Raw genomic sequence first — 18,840 nt, 5'->3', positions numbered from 1 at the left:
TTAAACACTTGCATTACATTTATCTTTTGATATTTATGTTGTATCTTCTACTTGCAGAAATATCTTATTGTCAATATCATGTTCATGACAACTGACCCCATTAATACCAAAATGATTAGATGTAGTTGTAGGCAGCATAGCTCTTATGGCATGTGGCATATATTGTTTTAACCTTTAAACTGATGGAAATGTCAGCATGCATGTTGATTATCTTGTAAGATCACATCTGCTGATTCCGAGAATCTTTGTTCTGAGCACAGCAAAAGCAGTAATTCCAGTGTCTTCTGTTTTCTCCCCTCCCTTTTCCTTTGTCTTAGTTTTCTCTTAGTTCTTCAGAACTGGGTTGTGCTCTGTTGGAGCAACTCTGTGTCAGCTGCCCAAATGGCCAGTGCTTTTGTAACAGGCACGGTGCAACCTGAACTTGGTTTGCTGTGCAGATGTTATGCTGTCCAGACACAGTGGCCATTTGCCTGTTTTCCCCATGGGACCATCACCAGACAAGACGATTCAAATAACCCTCAGTCCCTGATCCAATGCCTGTACAAGTCATGGTTCCAGAAAGATCAGAAAGTGGAAGACGAATAAGCATAAAAACTTAACTTGAAGTTGGGGAATAATGCTTTCACAGGGAATTAGAAACTTCTGACTCCAGTTCTACTTGAAGTTTAAAAGGATAACAAAGTTGGGCTGAAACAGGTCCTGTCCTTAAAGGACCAGCATACTCTGTTACAGAAGCTAATTAGTATCTGCTGTTTTGCTAATTAAAACAGCTGTTTGCATTTTCCTCTTTGGGGATTTTAAAGACAAGTTTTTAATTGTTAGTAAAGGCTTGGCAATTCTTTAATTAGCAATGGGCAACTTCAAAAGGTTGAGCAACTCATTTCTCTTTGAATACATAGCCAAGTCTTATGTAAAACCTTATCTGCAATTCAATGATAGAAAACTCAGGCTATACTGTAAAATGCCTGTTTTCTGTGCTCTGCTTGTTGCCCACTGAAAAGGTTGGTGGTAAATAGGTCAAGACACTGTATATGTTTGAAGCTTTCAGTGTATGCTGTGTCCCAGCCCTCCTCTCTTCTTTCATGGGCTTTCTGAGGATGCCACGAAATCCACAGGTAGTCTGTCTACATCCCTGTATTGTTGCCTTTGCCCTGGTGGAAACATCAAGATTGACCACAGAAAGTCACTGGCATGCTGTTAGTACTGGTCTTTGGAATACTAGAAAGACAAAGAAAATAGTAATTTAAATGGTTGGTATTTCAACCAGATTGGAACCATATTTCCAGTGAGAAAGAAAATGTATTCTGTATTTTGGATGGGTTTGAATTCTGTCATAAACAGTCTCTGTTGTAGAAGTTTGATGTAAAAGATTGTGCTGCATGCATCTCCTCTTATATTTAAGAGTATAGTAGTCATTACTAGCATCTGCCATAGCAAACCTTAGAAGGCTACAGAAAGAACATTCAGAACAGTTGAGAATTTTTATTTATTCATTTTTAAATCAAGCAGACCTAAATATTTAAAAAACAACTGAAAGTCCTCCTGAAAGATTTCTTAAAAATTTGTATTTACCATTTCAGTTAGAGGATAGGCATTTGAAATTGTTACAGAATTCTGTCTCAAGCAGAAAAAAATACTTTCTTTTGCATTATCTGATTAATGTAGAACTAGCCCTAATGCACTTTTTACTTGTTCCTTTCATTATACTTGTTTGTTACTCCGTGTTGAAATACTGGCCCTAATTTTCAGCCAAATCCATGCAGTATTCATATGTGACACCTTTATGATGTGGATGATAAAGAATAAGGCATTTAAGAGCCGAATCGAAAGAAGGACAAAGACAACCCGATCTTCGGTGTGCCTCTCTACTGCAACTTTTTTTTCTTTTTAAACTGCATTATTTTGATATTTTGATGGAATTTAAATATAGTAGCTTCATCATTTATTGAAGAATATACTTTTTGATCTGAGCTTTTATTATTTTTATTCTTTCCTTTTTTTTTTTTTTTTTTTTTTTTTTTTTACTGTGACCTTTTTGTATTTGTCATGCCATTAGCATTCGTGGGTTGGCATAGCAACTCTCCTATTTCTGCATTCTCCTCCTCCTGCTTTTTCCTACCCCTGTAGCAAATATATCTCCAGTTAATGAATTCACTCCGGAGCTCTGATGCACATCAGTTTTAATGTGTCTATTAAATATTAGTATATAATTTTTTGCTAGGAAAGGAGAGCCCTGCAACTGAGTGGATTGAAAACAGAGGTTCTCAAAAGGCAAACAATATAAGTAGTATGGATGAAAGGAACATGGTTAAGGAAGCAATCCACTATTCTTTAAAATGCAAGCATTTTAAGATGTCTCAGAATTCACAAGATAAATAATTTCTCAGTGTGGAGTTTTTAGAGAAGTTACACATTTTGGTTTTTATTAGTTCTTTTTTCAGAGCGATGAATTCATGTTGTTTTTAATAATAATTCTTTACCAGAAGTTACTCAATTATTAACAGATTACATTGAATAATTTTAAAGTGATTTCTTGGCATAGTAATATGCATATTGCAATCTGTCTTGATATTGACATGCACTTAAGCATTAGGAGTAGAAAATCCCCACTCTGATGTAATGAAGGAGCCAAGATCATGTCAATCTTGGTATCTTTTGCAGGCTATAGAAACCATTGCTTGTAGAAGGCATTGTGAAGATTAGTTTTGCACATATCACTGTTTGCACAAGCAAATTTTATATCTTTGGTTATCTATACAACTTAATCTAAATACATTTTTACTGGATGCACATTATGTTGTTTTTATACACTGTATTCCTTAAGCTGCACATGGAATGAGAAGAGTCAGTGATGATATGCAGAGAATTTCTCATTGTGATCCCAGGCATATAATTGAATGCACATTCCTGTAACAATTTCTTTAAACTTAGATATGAATATAGATTTTTCTTTCCCTCTTTTTTATAGGCTTTTTTCCCCCTACAGTTAAGTAACTGTGCTGTATTCCATGTATCTTTCCCTAAGAATGTCACTCTTCTTCCCAGAACCATGCAACTGCCATCATTCAGTTTAAATGCTGTTTCTCTTTTGCTTTGTGACAAACTCTGGAATCTAGAAATTATTTTTCTTTATTTCATTTACCCTAGGACTTCTTTATGTCCGTGTAACCTAACTGACTCGTTTTCTCTTTCCCCCTCTTTTGAGCACAGGGACTGCCCATCTTGTTTCATTCTTTCCTACTACTCATCCTCTCCAGAAACAGATCTCCTTGTTAAGCAATTCTCCACAGGATTCAGACAGTTGTTGAAGACTTACATAAAATGACCACACTTGGGTAGTTTTGTTGCAGTATATTTATGGATATTGATGCATTATACCTGAACAATTGAAATTCAAGCACTATGGTATATATTACAGTATATTATTCCTGAATCAGCATTAAACTGAATCTCTGCAGGTGTATGGTTCTTTTTTATTTTGGAAATGAGGCAGTGTCATCCTAGAACTATTTCTCAGTGGAAGCTTTCAGATGAATTGTCAATATCCCACATAACAACACTACTTTTCTGCATGTTAACTTCTGTGTGTGGCTGCTACATGCTGTAGTACTACTAAGAGTGCATAGCTGTATACTGCACCAGGCAGTTAATAAAGACTAACCTTTATTATTGACAGTCAAGGTTAACAAAACTGCAGTGTGATTATAAATCTGTTTTTGTAGACTTTCCCTTTGACAGCAATGTTCTCCTTCTGATCTGCTTTCCAAAGAAACCTGATTCTTTGAGATTTTTTCACCCTAACATCAGTTACCCCTCTTGAGATTTATCTTTCTCTACATGCATATGAAATTGTTGTGCTGCTGAGCAAATTATCTAGGTACTTTTATAGGCTTTTCTGTTTTCAGTTTCAGCTCCACCAACGAAACTATGTAGACGTCCAACTTTAGGGAATATGTGTGGATGCCTGCTGATGTTTGTGATTGTTGGAGATAGGTGACTTTACTTAATGACTCAATGGCCTGATTCAGGATGGCTGATCTCATGAATAAATGAAGGAAAAATCTTGTCTTGCCATGACAGCTATGCTTTGAAAGAGTTTCATGGTACTGAGAACAGAACTTAACTGTCAAGTCCGTTTCTGATCAGTATTAAATATTTTGTTTCCAATCTCTTCTCCACTGAGACCTTGATTTCATCATTATGAGTGTTGACATGAGAAGTAATATGTTAAGTATAATGCCAGGGATATACAGTTGTTGTAGTTCTGGATCAGCAGAGAAGTTGTCTATTATATTGTCCTTGTTCCCTAGCCATAGCAGTTACTAGACAAAGAGAAGGATTTTGTCAGTGCCCATAACTCACATGAAAACGTATTTGTAGACAATCTAAACATGCATAGCATTCTGCTGTTGAGGTACTTTCCTTTAGCCTTAAAAATGCAACATAAAGAATACTTATGCGTGTAGTCAAATACCTTACTTTTAAAACAAAATTAGTGCTGTTGCTTCTGTTTCATGCCCTTTTCCTATTCTCTCTTTGTGATCAGTGCACAGCACACTTTGTGTCATAGAGAAAAAATCCTACACATATTACCAAATATGTACTTTTGTATTCAGTGAGACACATTGTTTAAACAACTACATTTTGTAACTTATTTGTCATACTAGCATATTGTTTTTTGGGTGTTTGTTGTTTTGGGGTTTTGTTTGTTTGTTTGTTTGGGTTTTTTTAATAATATACATACTGAGCAAATCTCAGTCTGTATCGTAAGTGAGCCAGAAAGAGATTTTGCCCATGTAAAAATGGGAAATAGCATGTTGGCTAATCATGAAGAAGATGCATTTCCATCTTCTGTAGATTAGATCCTTAGCTAGTATAAATAGGTGTAGCTTGTAATATGTACATGCAGAAAGAACAGAAGCACCACAGCAATGCCTCATGAATTGGACAATATCATCAGTAGTAAGTGCTTCCTAGTCTTGAAAGTGCATTTGTTCAAAGCTGTTGTACTGGCTGTAATGGCAGCAGAATGGACTAGCACCATGCTGTATGTTTAATCTCTGTGTGGGGAAGAGAATGCATGCGACAGGTTAAAAGACAAGAAAATGTTGAAGAACAAGCCTGAAGAATTGGGGGTAAGAGGTGAAAATTATAGGGATTCCTCCATCAGACTCAAGTTAATTTAAATTGAACAGATAGGCCTAGGAAATAAATTTCCTCTTTTGCAGTAAACATGAAGTTACAGTTAGGATGAAAGTGTTGTTAGTACAAAACCTTTTACTTGACTATTTGTTGAGTAGCAATGATATTTATCTTTTATTGCTGATCTGCAAAGGAGAGGGAAAACATTCTCCAACTTTACCTTTAAAGTAACAGGTTTCTAAATTTCCAGCCCATATTCAGTTTCCTGTTATCCAGAGAAAGAAGGCTCATAGGAACAGTCTTTTTGATTGTATTGAGGATATTAATAACTATTCCTTCCAAAGCACAGTGCTAGTCGTCTAAGATGTCCTGAAGCTGCTGTTGTCAAATCCTTTCTCTGTTCTTTGAAAACAGAACAAGTTATAGGACGTGTTGCATACAGTGAAGTTTTGATGGCTGCCTGAATTTAATGAAACATAGTAAGTCAGTACTTACGAAACAGAAGCAAAAAGAGCTAGCAAGGATGTTGAGGATGCTGGGAGGACATAGGTGGTGCCATAGGTACTCTTATGATTGAATTGGTGCTGAAGATTTAACTGAAGTTTTGATCATCCTGTAAAAGGGAGAGAGTTACAGGCTCCAGGGGATGCTAGCTTCTCATCCAGTCTTAAAATTTATTATTTTTAATCTGATGTTGTTCCTCATCCTGATCTGCCAGAGATTTCTTGAGCACCTTGAAAGATGTAAAGGCAATAAAGACTTCTTGCCATAATTAATTTTCTGGCTAGCAGGTTCAGCCATTATTTTTGTTACTCCCTGCATTTGTCAGTTCTGATCTTATGACAGTTCTCATGCGGTTTACTCAAGACTGTCTTGTGTGAAATGGTTTATTAGTCTACCTCATATTGGTAAGCCACTTTGTAATAGGCTGTATTTGATGCTTACATACCATAGAAGAAAACAAGCTCCACTGATTTCTGCATAGTTGCAAAATGTGGGCATTTTAAATACAGAAGGGAGTGACCTGTGACTGGATATCTAGGACCATTTTAGATCAGCTTCCAGCTACTGTAAAAACAAAGACGTAAGTCACTACAGACCCTCTCCATGTATGTGCCAACCCATCATGGATGTCACAGATACGAGGGGTGTATAGGCACCCATGTTTCCACATTGGAATTGCTCCCAGGAGATCAGAAGGTCTTGCGGTAGCCAAAAGTGTAAAGATGCAAGAATTGTTCTGTCATCAGTATGAAGAGATGGTTATATTGTGAATTGGCAGCAGATTTGTATTTTACTTTTTATTTTTTTCAGCATCGTATTCTTCCCTGCCTATATTCTAGCCATCAAAAAAGCAGTTTCTTCCTAGCCATAATGAAAGAGAATAAAATAAATCGACCTGTAGCTATTAGTGTATCGAAGATGGTTGCTGACTCCTTACCAATAAAAAAGTGTGGGATTAGGGTGCTAACTTGGTACTGTATTTGGAGTTGAATATGTTGCATAGAAAATACACTTAACAGGTACATGTATAATCTCTTGCTCATTGGTAATAGCATAAACTGCACATAGGAGTCTTGTGGTGGACAAGTGCTCACCATGTTAAGGAATTTTAAGAGTGTTTGAACCTCCAAGAGGCAATACATTTTCACTTATTCCAGCTTTCTGGGTAGTGTTGTATCAAGAAAATAGAAAGATGTGTTAGTGGTTAACAATTCAGTGTATTTTACTTTTTCTCCTGAGAGCTGACTGCTCAGAGTGAAAAATGACAATGGAAGAGGCTAAAATTTTTAAAATACTAAAGTAGAAAGCCTTGTTTCACTAGTGTGAGTTTCTCCTTGCAAGTCAGCTGTGTTGGGAAATAGTTGTCATTGAAACAATTACATCTGTTATTAGCTGTCACACTTTGGTAGATAGTCTTTTATGTTCTGGTACTGAATATTACCTCTTACTATGTTTTTTGGGCTGGACTGAGCAATTCACATCAAAATGACATATAATATGAAAAACAATGCAATTTTATGTATCTCAAAACATTGAGATTATTGTTTGAATAATCTTCTCAGTAAAAAGTAGGATCTGCTCTTTACAGTCAGGGCATAATTCTGCACCCATTCAGTGGCAAAAGCTGAGTGCAGAGAGATCTTGGTCTGCATGGGTGGAGTTTGCACAAATCTCTTACTTGCCGATGAACAATCTGCCATTGATAAGTGCCTGTGAAAATTGGTAAAGGCCAGACTGGAATGCTGTGAAGGATGAAACATAAATAAACAGGGTGATGTTCTCATCTGAAGGTGAATTACTTGAGCTGTATTAAAATACAGGTTTCAATTGTCATATTTCTGACTAAGGAAATTAAAATTTTGGCTTATCTATTTGTGAAATGTAATTTTGCAGTTTGCAGCGAGTGCAGCTGTACCATGTAGTGTTGGTGACATGCAGAGTCTTCGCTTCTAGTGAGAATCTGACTGTGATTGAACAGACAACATCACCTTGGCCTACTTTAATCAAATCCCAATGGGCCATCGCCCAGCATCTGGCCAGTCTGCGATCAGCGATGGACATCGGGGGCAGGGAGATCCTGTGCTCACAGGAAACAGTAGTAACCTGAAATAGCCACCTCTGTATTGTTGCATGAATATCAAATACTCCCTTGCAATAACATAGACATACTGTTTGTTGACTTTATTATGCTGCTGTAGCTCACTAGTAGTGATGTGCTTCGTTTAGCTCATTTTGGAATATTTTAAACTATGCATTGAACACGCATTCATTTTGCACTTGAGGCCTGATCCAAAGCAGATTAAATTTGTTTGAAAGATCCAGTCTTCTTCAAGGACTTTTGGCTCAGGCCTTGTATTTCTCTGAATGCTGTTGCTTCTTTTTTTTTTTCTTTCTTCCTTTTAGTTCATGGGCTGTATGGGTTTTTTCTTTTCTTTTTATTCTTTTTTTTTTTCTTTTTTTTTTTTTTAATAAATAGCTGCATTTCTTTCCTTTCCTTTTTTTTTTTTTTTTTTAAGTAAATATCTGTGTTTAAAATAAGAGCAAGGAGCTACACAAAGACAACCTGCATCTCTCCATGTGCGTATTAAATGCAGCTGTTGTCACATGTATAGTATTGTAATCAAAATACAGCAGCACTGTTCTGTGCTCATAACGTAGGTGGGAGAATTTCTTGTGTAGAAAATACTACAAATCTAGATGAGAATTATCATTTTGCAGAAAGATAAATAGCCACAGAAAAATTCAATGGCATAAGTGAATAGACTGATACTCTTCTAGAACTGGAATGCAATTGTATGCTTAATGGCTCCCCACTATGTAGTCAGATGTTACCCTGTCAGCAACTACTCCTGAAAACTTTATCAGAAAGACAAGTATAGAACTGTTTACAGCCATCATAAGCATGTTAAAATTCTAGCAGGTTAGACAGTACAATAGATTTTTGAAATAGGATTAAAGAGAACTGGAAAGCACACTTGGAACCTGCAGGGTATCCTGCACATTTTGAAGGCTTTGTCAAAGAGAAAAACCTCCCACAGTTGCTTCAGAGGCTTTAAAGACTTAATTTTGATTTTAAATTGCCTATTTGCAGTATTGTCCTCCCACACTGCCTCGTCACGTTCTATATGTTAAAATGCACAATTTAAAATAAAGCAGCTGTGGGGAAAAGGAAAACAGTAGACGCAGAAGTTCAGAGTGTATTTGGTGCTGGTGATCTTGCAGAGCCCTGACAGTTGATCAGGCAGTTTGTCAGTTTTGCACACAAAGGCATTCTGGTAAAGAGAAATATACAGACAGTTTGCATTTGAGAAATTGATCAGCCTGGAACTGTGCACAGCAGCTAATCCCTTCAAAGGGAAGTGTTAGATCCAAGGGGGCGGAACAAACAGGACTGGCACGTTCTCAGTATTACAAGCCATATTCGGAAGTATCATTAGAATAGAAAGAAAATAGATGGAAAACCTTGCTGTGGACAGTGGTTTAAATATGTCATGTTACGTACTATATATGCATATGCACCTCACAGCAAATTGTACTCTAGTAATAGCACTAGCTAGTGAACTACAAACTGCTTCAAAGCATGCGTTTACTGAATTCATTTGAACTAAAATTATATGGCAAAGTAGAGCACAATTTCAATACGTTATAAAGTTGATAATTTGGATTAATATCCAAGACACATTTTATTATTAAGGAAAAAAAAAAATATTTTGTCTTTCCAGATGCAATTGTGTGGAACCAGAACATCCTAGCAATAAAACCTTACGATACTGGCAGGACTACAATATATCTGCATCTGATGTGCCATGGGGGAACCTAACTGTGTCAGTAAGTGAAATTTTGGAACTTCATAAATAAAGGCATAAGCATAAATAATTCTGTGTCTCCTAGTTCAAATAAAGCATAAAATAAATGGACAAAGATTAATATAGACTTTATAGTATTAATCTCCTTTTGTAAGTGTTTTGCAGCATTTGATAGCAGACATTAGAGCAAGTATGTGCATTTTGTGCCCTGCTTTGGAAACTTCTTGACACACTAGCACAAGACTTTGATTGAGACTAAGTCTAAACATGTCAAATGACAATGGATTTGTCCTAAACTCTGCCAGGTGGCAAAATCAAAGTTCTCTCGAGTAGAAAGACTGAGGAGCATTTATTTCCGGTAAAGCATTCTCACAGCTGTTTGAGCTATAATGAAGAGGAATGTCAGAAATTTTACAACATTTCCCATTCAGTGGCCATCTTTCTCTTTCATGTAGGCCATCAGTGTTAAATGTGTCTTAGCTGTGTAATTATTTTTTTAGAACTGAGTGGAAAAATACATCAAACTGAAGGGTTCTGTCAAAAAATACAACTGAATTAACCTCATTGTAGGCATGACCAAATGAAACAATTAGAAGCCAACTCATTGGACTATCTACAGACAATACTGCTTTTTCTTTCAAAGGCAGGACTGCAGAAGAACTAGTGTGCTCCTATCATGAGTTAAGCAAGAGCTGCCTTCCATGATTGTTCTCTGCCTTGATAGCAAGGACTGCTCCTCATCTCTTGTTGGTGTGGCAACAGCAGAGAGGAAGTTGAGAACTGCTGGCCTGAGGGATTCCAGCAATCCAGAATGAATATTCTCAAAATTGCAGCACACTCTAAGAGCATCTGTGCAGGGGCAGACTCCTCCTCTCACTTTCTCAGATCTCTGACAGTGTTTTTCAGAGTACATTTACAGCTGAGGAGATTTAAAATAACAGATTTTGTTTTAACTATAAATGTAAAAGACCAGCTGCATTATATAAAATCCTTTAAAACTTCTATAAAAGCATATTACCAAAACTTGAGTTTACATGGGTGGTGGTATAACTGACCAACTTTCCACAAAAGTCTCTAGAGTTGTCAAAGAAATATCTGAAGTCTCTCATACTTCCATGTATGCAGGCATCAAGTTTAGTTCTTCTGTCCTACAAAACTGCAGTGAAAAATTAGATCTAGTTGTCTGTAAATATTTGGTCAGTGTCACCTCACTGTCTTTTTTTACTGCTCATTTCTTCCTGATGCTTCTTGTGTCTGATTTGAAGGTTCCAAATTTCTAAAGATCTAGACTGGCACGTTCTCTTCAAAGCACCAGTAGGACCAAGATTTCCTCCTCCCCCCACCCTGTCTGAGCATGAGCAAATGTTTGTTCTGATGGTAACAAGATTCCTTTTTAGTAGGTACACTGAAATTCATCCTTGTACTATGCCAGCATCCAGGTCTATTTCAGGCCAGGACAAGTCTTCTGCTTGTCATCCCAGAATCATGAGAAATTCTTCTGGAGTTTTTATTTCATCAGTCAGAAGTGTATCTTATTTATCCCCTGTTTACTGCTGTACCAATATAAATTAAAGTTTTTCACTCCTTTGTCTCACAAATATATGCTATCAAATAGCAACTGTCAGTTTTTTCAAGCTAGCCTTTGTTCAAAGCCAAAGTTTCTCATAACATGCCAAGCCACAGTATTGTGACATAAATCTGATGAGCCAGTGATCCAGTTCATTTGGTACTAGAAGATTGTTATCTGACAGGATATTGCTGCCTGGAATCTCTGATTCTGGGTGCTGTGTTTCTTTTTGCTTAATAACTGTGGAGAGAGAACTCACATTCTTAGAGCTACTCTGGTTCTCTGCTTGTTAACATAGAACAAGCATGGGTTTAGACAACTATGAATGGTATTGGACCATTACTAGACTGTTTTTTACAGTACCTACATTTTTGATTGTGTATTATATTGGATAGTATTAATGTTACAGATGATGGGTTTTAGCAGATGACTTTTTTAATGAAAAAGATAATTTGTGGAATGTGCTGCCCCCATGTGGTATGAGATGTGTTGGTCTCCTAGGGTGATCATTCACATAGCGTTTTTCCTGGATTGTTGGCCTATGAAGTTAAACCAAATACTCAGTACTTGAGAACGCATCAGGAACAACCTTCTTCTTGGTAGCTTTTGAACTTTGCTTTCCTTTCTTGGAAGGAATTAGGAAGTGCAAATCTCTGCTTTTAAACAGCAAATAAATAAGTATACTTGTTCAATTTGAAATAAATCTGGTTTTATATCAATGACTTTATGGTATATTAGTGACTTGATACTGGTTTAAAAAAGGGATTCTGTTGAGCATGTCAGAGTTTTCTATGCAGACTAGATACAAATATTTGGAGTTTTAAAAGAATAAATATCTTGCAATTATTTTACTATTTCTGATAATACAATCTGCTTGCAATTTAGGAAAGTGATTGGAGAGAAAACATCAGTCTAAGTGTGGACCTTTTTCAGAACAACAATACTTTGTTCTCCCCAATAGGAATGTAAAAAGTTCCATGGAGAGTTTGTTGGACGGGCCTGTGGTCACCATGGCCCTTACGTTCCAGATGTCCTCTTCTGGTCTGTCATCTTATTCTTTTCTACAGTAACACTGTCATCCACACTGAAGCAGTTCAAAACTAGCCGATACTTCCCAACAAAGGTGTGTGCCATTGTTTTAATTCAGAAGTTGTCATTAGTCATGTGTCAGCACTAATTCCATCTGCATTGCAAAGTCACTTAGCTGCTGGTGAAGTGGGCACTGCGTCTTTCTTAGACAGGCATATCACAATAAGTACAGTTTTAGCTATAAATACAAAATGGCTTAAAACAGTGAAGGAAAATAAGCCTTAAATCACACGTGAGTGTTTCAGTTAAAATTGTAATTTCTCTCAATAATTGCAGGTACGATCTGTTGTCAGCGACTTTGCTGTCTTTCTCACTATTTTGTCCATGGTTCTAATTGACTATGCCATTGGGATTCCATCGCCAAAACTTCAGGTTCCAAACGCTTTTAAGGTAATTTGTTAATAAGTTGTGCTGCCTTATTATTTTGACAAAGTAGTGTGCTACAGTGAGTTTAGCTTTTTTGGTTTTTTTTTTTAATCACCAGGGAGTAGTGATGTTGTTCTGAATTTTTCATGTTCCCCAAGTATTATGCTACTTCTCTCATTAGTGGCCCATGTAAGTGATCCTATCCCACTGGGCACCTTCATGCTTCATAATGTCTTTTATGTGAGGACCAGCATGGCTCAAATTACCCAAATCCTAGACTACTGTAATGTTCTGGGGCTCCTTCCAAATTCTGGGCTTATCATATCAAATACAACTAAGTCTTTAATATCACAGACAATTTTATTATATGTAACTTATCTTTCTGGTATCATAAGAAGTTTGGAAGTTTTCATAGATTGGTTCTTACATAGATTGGTTTTAAAGGCAGCAAATCCTAGGAATGTTTTTATATGTATTTTTGTGAAGTTGAAATGTAAATAACCCACAGCCTTCTGACCGGTCATGCACGACTCTGTTCTTACAGCCCACCAGGGATGATCGCGGCTGGTTTATCACTCCTTTGGGGCCTAATCCTTGGTGGACAGTGATAGCTGCTGTAATTCCAGCCCTGCTTTGTACTATCCTGATCTTTATGGACCAGCAGATCACAGCCGTCATTATCAATAGAAAAGAACACAAACTAAAGGTATTCAGTCAAATAGTTAATTTTTCTCTGTCATCATCTGCCTCAGATGATGTAATGTGCCTTCACCTACTTGAGTATGCTTAGGTCATTGTATGTTATGCTGTACCCCTTCAAATCCTTATACTGTTTCTCTGTTGGTCTGTGTAATACCTGTGCCATGTATCAGTGATTCACTGCCTTACAAAAGACTTTTTGAATGTAATTTGGACCAGAGATTCTGAAGTGCTGTCCTCTGTGTTTTATTGGAAGTATGATACCCATTCACCTCAAGGAAAAAAAACCAAAACTGAAAAGTCACAATTTCCTTAAGAACCATGATATTATTGCCTCTTCTGATATTGACAGAGCTGTTCTACTGGATTGGATTTTGAAAAAACTATTCAGGGGGTATTTTGTGATGTTGAGATTTTTTGATATTTTTTTCTTTCTTCATTCTTCTCTGTGGTCTGATTAATTTTTAATTTTTTTTTTGCTTTTATGCCCTTCCTATCTTAAGAGAAGAATAAAACCGAGCTTTAGAGGCACAATGGATTCTTAAAACAACACAGGACAACTTCCTACTCTGTTCTCTAACACTTTAGTTGCCTACAGATGGAGAGAGAAAAAGGGACATCACCCCTCTGAAAAACTGTTGGGCAAAATCTAGCAGCAGGTTTCTGTACATGTATATGCAGGAAGCTTAGGCTTTTTTTGACATACTTTTAATAAGCAGCAATCCAATCCCAAGTTGCTTTAGCAAATGCATTTGCAACCTTCACTTTGCACTGCTTCTTCTTGGATGATTGTGACATTTGATATGTTCTTTTTTTGCCCTCTTTGTCAGCCTGGCTCTTCATGTCAATCCATAGCATTGCATGTGGTTAACTTGACAGATGCAGGAATTTGCTGCCAAGCTTTGGAATGTGTTTTTTCAGCACTGGCATCTGGGAGTCAGATGGTCCTCCTGGCTGCCCCCTTGTCTTGCTGCGTTTTAGTTTTGCTGGGGTCTGGTGTAGCATCACCTGTTGCTATCCTTCCTTTTCTTCCCATATGTCAGGTTCCTCAGATCATGTATGAATGTGAGGAAATGCTCTCGGATTCTGTATGCATTAGCAGATACATTCCTCATAAATGTGTCAGAAGGTAAAAAAAGGTGTCTCTCTTAGGATTAAACTCTTTCTTTGAGTGCATTGTGCATGTAGCTAATATCTGTGTTTGACACATCTCTGAGTTTGTCAAGATGTGTCTTGGAAATCAGACTGAGGCACTTTTGGGGAGTGAGGGAAGGTTGATAGAGTTTATTCTTTTAATTTACCTCCCATTTTTAAGTAATGTAAGCAAATAAGATGGCATTTTCATTTTGATATGTGGCTTACATTTTCATAAACCCAGACGCTTCCCATTTTAGAAGTAAAAGTTGTCTTCAGAAAGGAATGATTTGTTTGCTTCCAGCTCGTTTTCCCCTCTTTTTTTATACTTCCCTATAGCAAATTTTGAATAGTGCACATTTCAGCTTTTGGCAGTCTCTGTAGCAAACCCTTCCAAGTTTAGTTTAGTTACTTTTTTTATGTCAAAAGGCATTTGCATGGGTTTACAGGCAAAATTATGGTTCAACATATTCACATTGTTTGCATGAACATCACTGTTTCATCAGATCATGACATTGGATTGCTTGCCATATTGCAAAATTTTGTGGAGGTAACTACTTGACTTTTTAAAGGAAAATAGCTTGAGAGCCTGCTGGAAGCTGTGTGGTGGTCCTGGATAATTACTGAAATTCTAAGCAACCCTCACTCAGCTATGGTAACAGATGTCTATACAACCAAGCTTAATGCAGCTAATTGGTCATTTTCAAGTGCAGGTTGTATTTGGAGGTTTTTTTAATGTATCTAAGATTTGACCAAAGAGTTTTATCCACTACTACAAAAGCAAAGCAACATTCTCCTGTTGGTAAATTTACAAAGTACTTGACTGCTAGAGAGATGATCCAAAACCAAAGGGTTTGTACTGACATCTCACATGAATGTTCATATGAGATACTCATATTCAATACTTACTCCCTGTAAGTATTGAATAGGGAAAGCAGTAAAATGGTACCTAATAACTAATATTATTTTATAGCTTAATTTGATGTATAGCTTGATTATAGTTTAATTTCTCTCAATTTCTAGTTCCCTATTGTTAGATAAGATGAAAGTATGTTAGTGAAAACTCACTACTGTCACATGCCTACCCTCTATAAAAACTTTAAAAGGATCATTGTGGTTTTATGGCCTTTTATAGCATAACCTGACTTTGCAAACATTAACTTAGGATTTTGTGTGTGTGTGTAGGAAAGGATCAAAATGCATGTTTTTCTGTCTCCTGATGGTTTGTTAAGATTAATGCAGTGCAAAGTTGTCAATGGGGCAAAGTTCTGCTTCCTGTTACCTACAGAACTGGTTTAGTTAAAACAGGAAATGTGTGAGTTTGACTCGCACTGGTATCTCTTTTATAAGCAGAAAAGTTTTTCAGCGCTGGTTGTAAAGTGGATTTGTGAGATGTACTCTTAAGTCATAATTAGGATGAGGGTTATAATACTAAGCATTTCTTGTGAACTAGTAGGAATTACCCTTAGAGAACCAGTTTGCCATCACTGCTGACCCAACCTGGATAACATGTAGAAGAAAGATATTTTTTTTCCCCTATGTGTCATGATTGTTTTGTATTGTCTGTAACCCTTCATTAGGGATGCCTGCCAGGAGGGGTGTCTTTAATTCAGATGTTATTTTACATTTTCTTGCTGTTACTTTTTTTTTTTAACAGAAAGGATGTGGATACCATCTTGACCTACTCATGGTGGCAGTCATGCTTGGAGTGTGCTCTATTATGGGATTGCCGTGGTTTGTTGCAGCCACTGTCCTCTCTATTTCCCATGTGAATAGCTTAAAACTGGAGTCAGAGTGCTCTGCTCCAGGGGAGCAGCCAAAATTTCTTGGAATTCGTGAGCAGAGAGTCACAGGGCTCATGATTTTTGTCCTTATGGGCTCATCTGTCTTTTTGACAAGCATCCTAAAGGTAATTTGGGGAAGTAAGGGAAAGCTAAAGGACTGCACTGAAGATTTCACTGCCGTTAGTGTATTATTGAGTGCGTGCCCTTTCCAGGCACATTACTAACCAGCACAGTGTTATACAGTAGTACTCTAAAGTGGAATTCTAATTTGCATAATAAAATTACTAGGGACACATAATGTTTTTAAAACAAAAACCTTATAACCACATCCTGGCCTGTCCTGTAGCGTATGAAGATTCACCCTTGTCTGTACTTAGTGTTTTAAAAATTACCTGGCTATCTGAGAGTTTTTCCACTGGCTTTAGTAACAGCAGAATTTAGATTTGCGTGCTGTCATAGTGAAGGCCTTTAGAACTTGTAGCTCCCTGTAGTATCTTATTAAGTATGCTATAAAACCTTCACTTTGAAAGCAAAGAGAATGTGCATTTTGTGTATTTTAATGTTTAAAATGGATACTTATCTGTGGAAATACTCCTTTACCTACACATTGTATACAGACAGCCTGAACATTTAAAACAGCATCTTAACAACATAATTCCACAGAAGTAATTCACCACTTTTGAAATGCTTACAGCCCAGAACATTTCTTTTAGAAGTATGAAGTATTTTGTGTGTCTTAAACATTTGTTGGAGGCTTATAGCTTTACTATTCAGGTGCTCTCCTGAGCAGTCTTTTAAGTATAGAATTTAAGTATGTATCAAATGCTTTAGTATTTCTTTGTGTAGTTTTGCTAATTTTATCTCTTGCTTTATACTTTGATAAGCATTATTAATTTGTAATTTAATGACTCTGAATTTACAACTTGTCTGATTAATGCAGGCATATGGCACTTTGAATTTCAACTGTTTAGAATGTCTTTCTAGAAACCTTTAAAATTGTTAAATGCTGTTTAATATGCTTTTCCCTTTCTCTGCTTGTTTTTGCAGTTTATTCCTATGCCAGTACTTTATGGAGTATTTCTTTACATGGGTGCTTCATCTCTAAAGGGAATTCAGGTAAAATGGATTTAGGAAGGGTGTTACTTTTGATGCTTTCTATAAAATGTGCAGCTATTCTTATTGTCTTTTGTGTCTAATCTTAAAGGAGTGTTGCCAACTTTAAATTCTTGAAAGCAACTCTCTCAAAAAGGAAAATGGATTCTCTTTAGAGTATTCCCTTTAGGAAATGTGCTCCAATTTTTTACCTTTTAGGTGCTGATTTTTCTATTCTCCCTTGTTATCAAGGGAATTTTGGCTGAGCCTAAATACCTCATGAGTAACAATACCAGGAGCTCTTCCCTCTCCCATGCCTCCCTGTTCACTTGCTTGTCTGTTGCCTTTTCGTCTTCCAAGTTAGTGTATTTGTAGTGGTACCCTTGATCTTGAACTTGGTCTATATGAAGCTTTCAGCCCTAAAACTAACATGGCTGAGAAGTGGAACTGTTGCAAGTCCCATGCTACTTAAACTCTCACCTCAGGGATGAAGGACAAGCCTAGTGGAAGAGCAGCATTCCTGCATCTGCCTTAAGTAGGAGGCCCTGGTGGAAGCCAGGCACTCCAGCATTCAGGTCAGCTTTGGTAATGATATCCTCTGTACCATTTTTCCTGGGTGACTCACAGCGTTAAGTGGTATGGTGTCAAGTCTTTTAGCCCCTCTGGCACAAACAGTCAGATTTTCAAGCGTTCCTTTGTTATCAAAAGTTGAGGCCCCTGGTGCAAAGAACAATCACATGACGGAAAAAGAACTGTAGTGTGCAAAAAGTGGTCAAATACAAAGAGCAGAGAAAATGCCTGATTGTTTCTTTCATTATATTTAATTTTTTTCATTGTGAGTTAAAAATGTCTTGCCTTTAAAAAAAAAATCTATTCATTTTAGCAATGGTGGCAACATCTCTTGATTTTTTGAATGGTGTTTTCTACTTAAAGACTCTTCTTTTATACTTTTGCCTAGGTCTTATCATTTGGGTTGATAGTCTAAGAAGTGTAGCCTGGCTTTTACTGATGTTTAAATAATTTCAACTGAATGTGGTTCAGCTGTTTCTCTGAACAAGGGTATGAGAAAGTACACTATTGAGGAGTTGTTTTAAGACATGCTAAAATCTGGCTATCTTTAGTTGGAAAAGTGATAGCACCCCTCTCCCTTTCTCCTTCCATCAGGCTAGGATAAGGAATTGAGATTTGATAAGACAGCTTTTGTGGGAGGATGTGCTTTTTGCTGTATCTGGGGAAAAGAAATTTGTTCAAATATGGCCAAATTATCTGCGTGTAAACTGTGGTGCAGTTGTGAGCAGGATGTTTCCTGTAGTATTATGCAGAATACAGTTCAGCAGAATCCAGTATCTCAGCACACTTGAAATACAAATACTTACGGAGACAAATGTGTATTAAAGATGAAAGGAACTTAAGGAGTATGACCAAATAGGGCTGGAGCACCTCTCCTATGAGGACAGACTGAAAGAGTTGGGGATGTTCAGTCTGGAGAAAAGAAGGCTCCGAGGTGACCTAATTGTGGCCTTCCAGTATCTGAAGGGGGCCTACAAGAAGGCTGAGGAGGGACTTCTCAGGATATCAGGCAGTGATAGGACTAGGGGGAATGGAATGAAGCTGGAGGTGGGGAGATTCAGATGTGAGGAAGTAGTTCTTCACTGTG

The 18,840-nt window shown here is 37.1% G+C and overlaps 1 protein-coding gene across 2 annotated transcripts in view; it reads left to right on the top strand.

Annotated features, from left to right (window-relative positions):
• SLC4A10 (solute carrier family 4 member 10) overlaps positions 1-18,840 on the top strand; it is a 126,508-nt gene that overhangs the window by 94,695 nt on the left and 12,973 nt on the right. For both annotated transcript variants that reach the window (XM_054175137.1, XM_054175131.1), the window contains exons 15-20: positions 9,369-9,474; positions 11,981-12,142; positions 12,385-12,498; positions 13,019-13,180; positions 15,965-16,216; positions 17,139-17,207. In XM_054175137.1, coding sequence (XP_054031112.1) covers positions 9,369-9,474; positions 11,981-12,142; positions 12,385-12,498; positions 13,019-13,180; positions 15,965-16,216; positions 17,139-17,207 — 865 coding nt within the window. The remainder of the gene's footprint in view (positions 1-9,368; positions 9,475-11,980; positions 12,143-12,384; positions 12,499-13,018; positions 13,181-15,964; positions 16,217-17,138; positions 17,208-18,840) is intronic.

Source organism: Dryobates pubescens, chromosome 2 (assembly GCF_014839835.1).
Source record: "Dryobates pubescens isolate bDryPub1 chromosome 2, bDryPub1.pri, whole genome shotgun sequence".
NCBI lineage: Eukaryota > Metazoa > Chordata > Aves > Piciformes > Picidae > Dryobates > Dryobates pubescens.
This window is presented reverse-complemented; position numbering and strand designations above follow the sequence as displayed.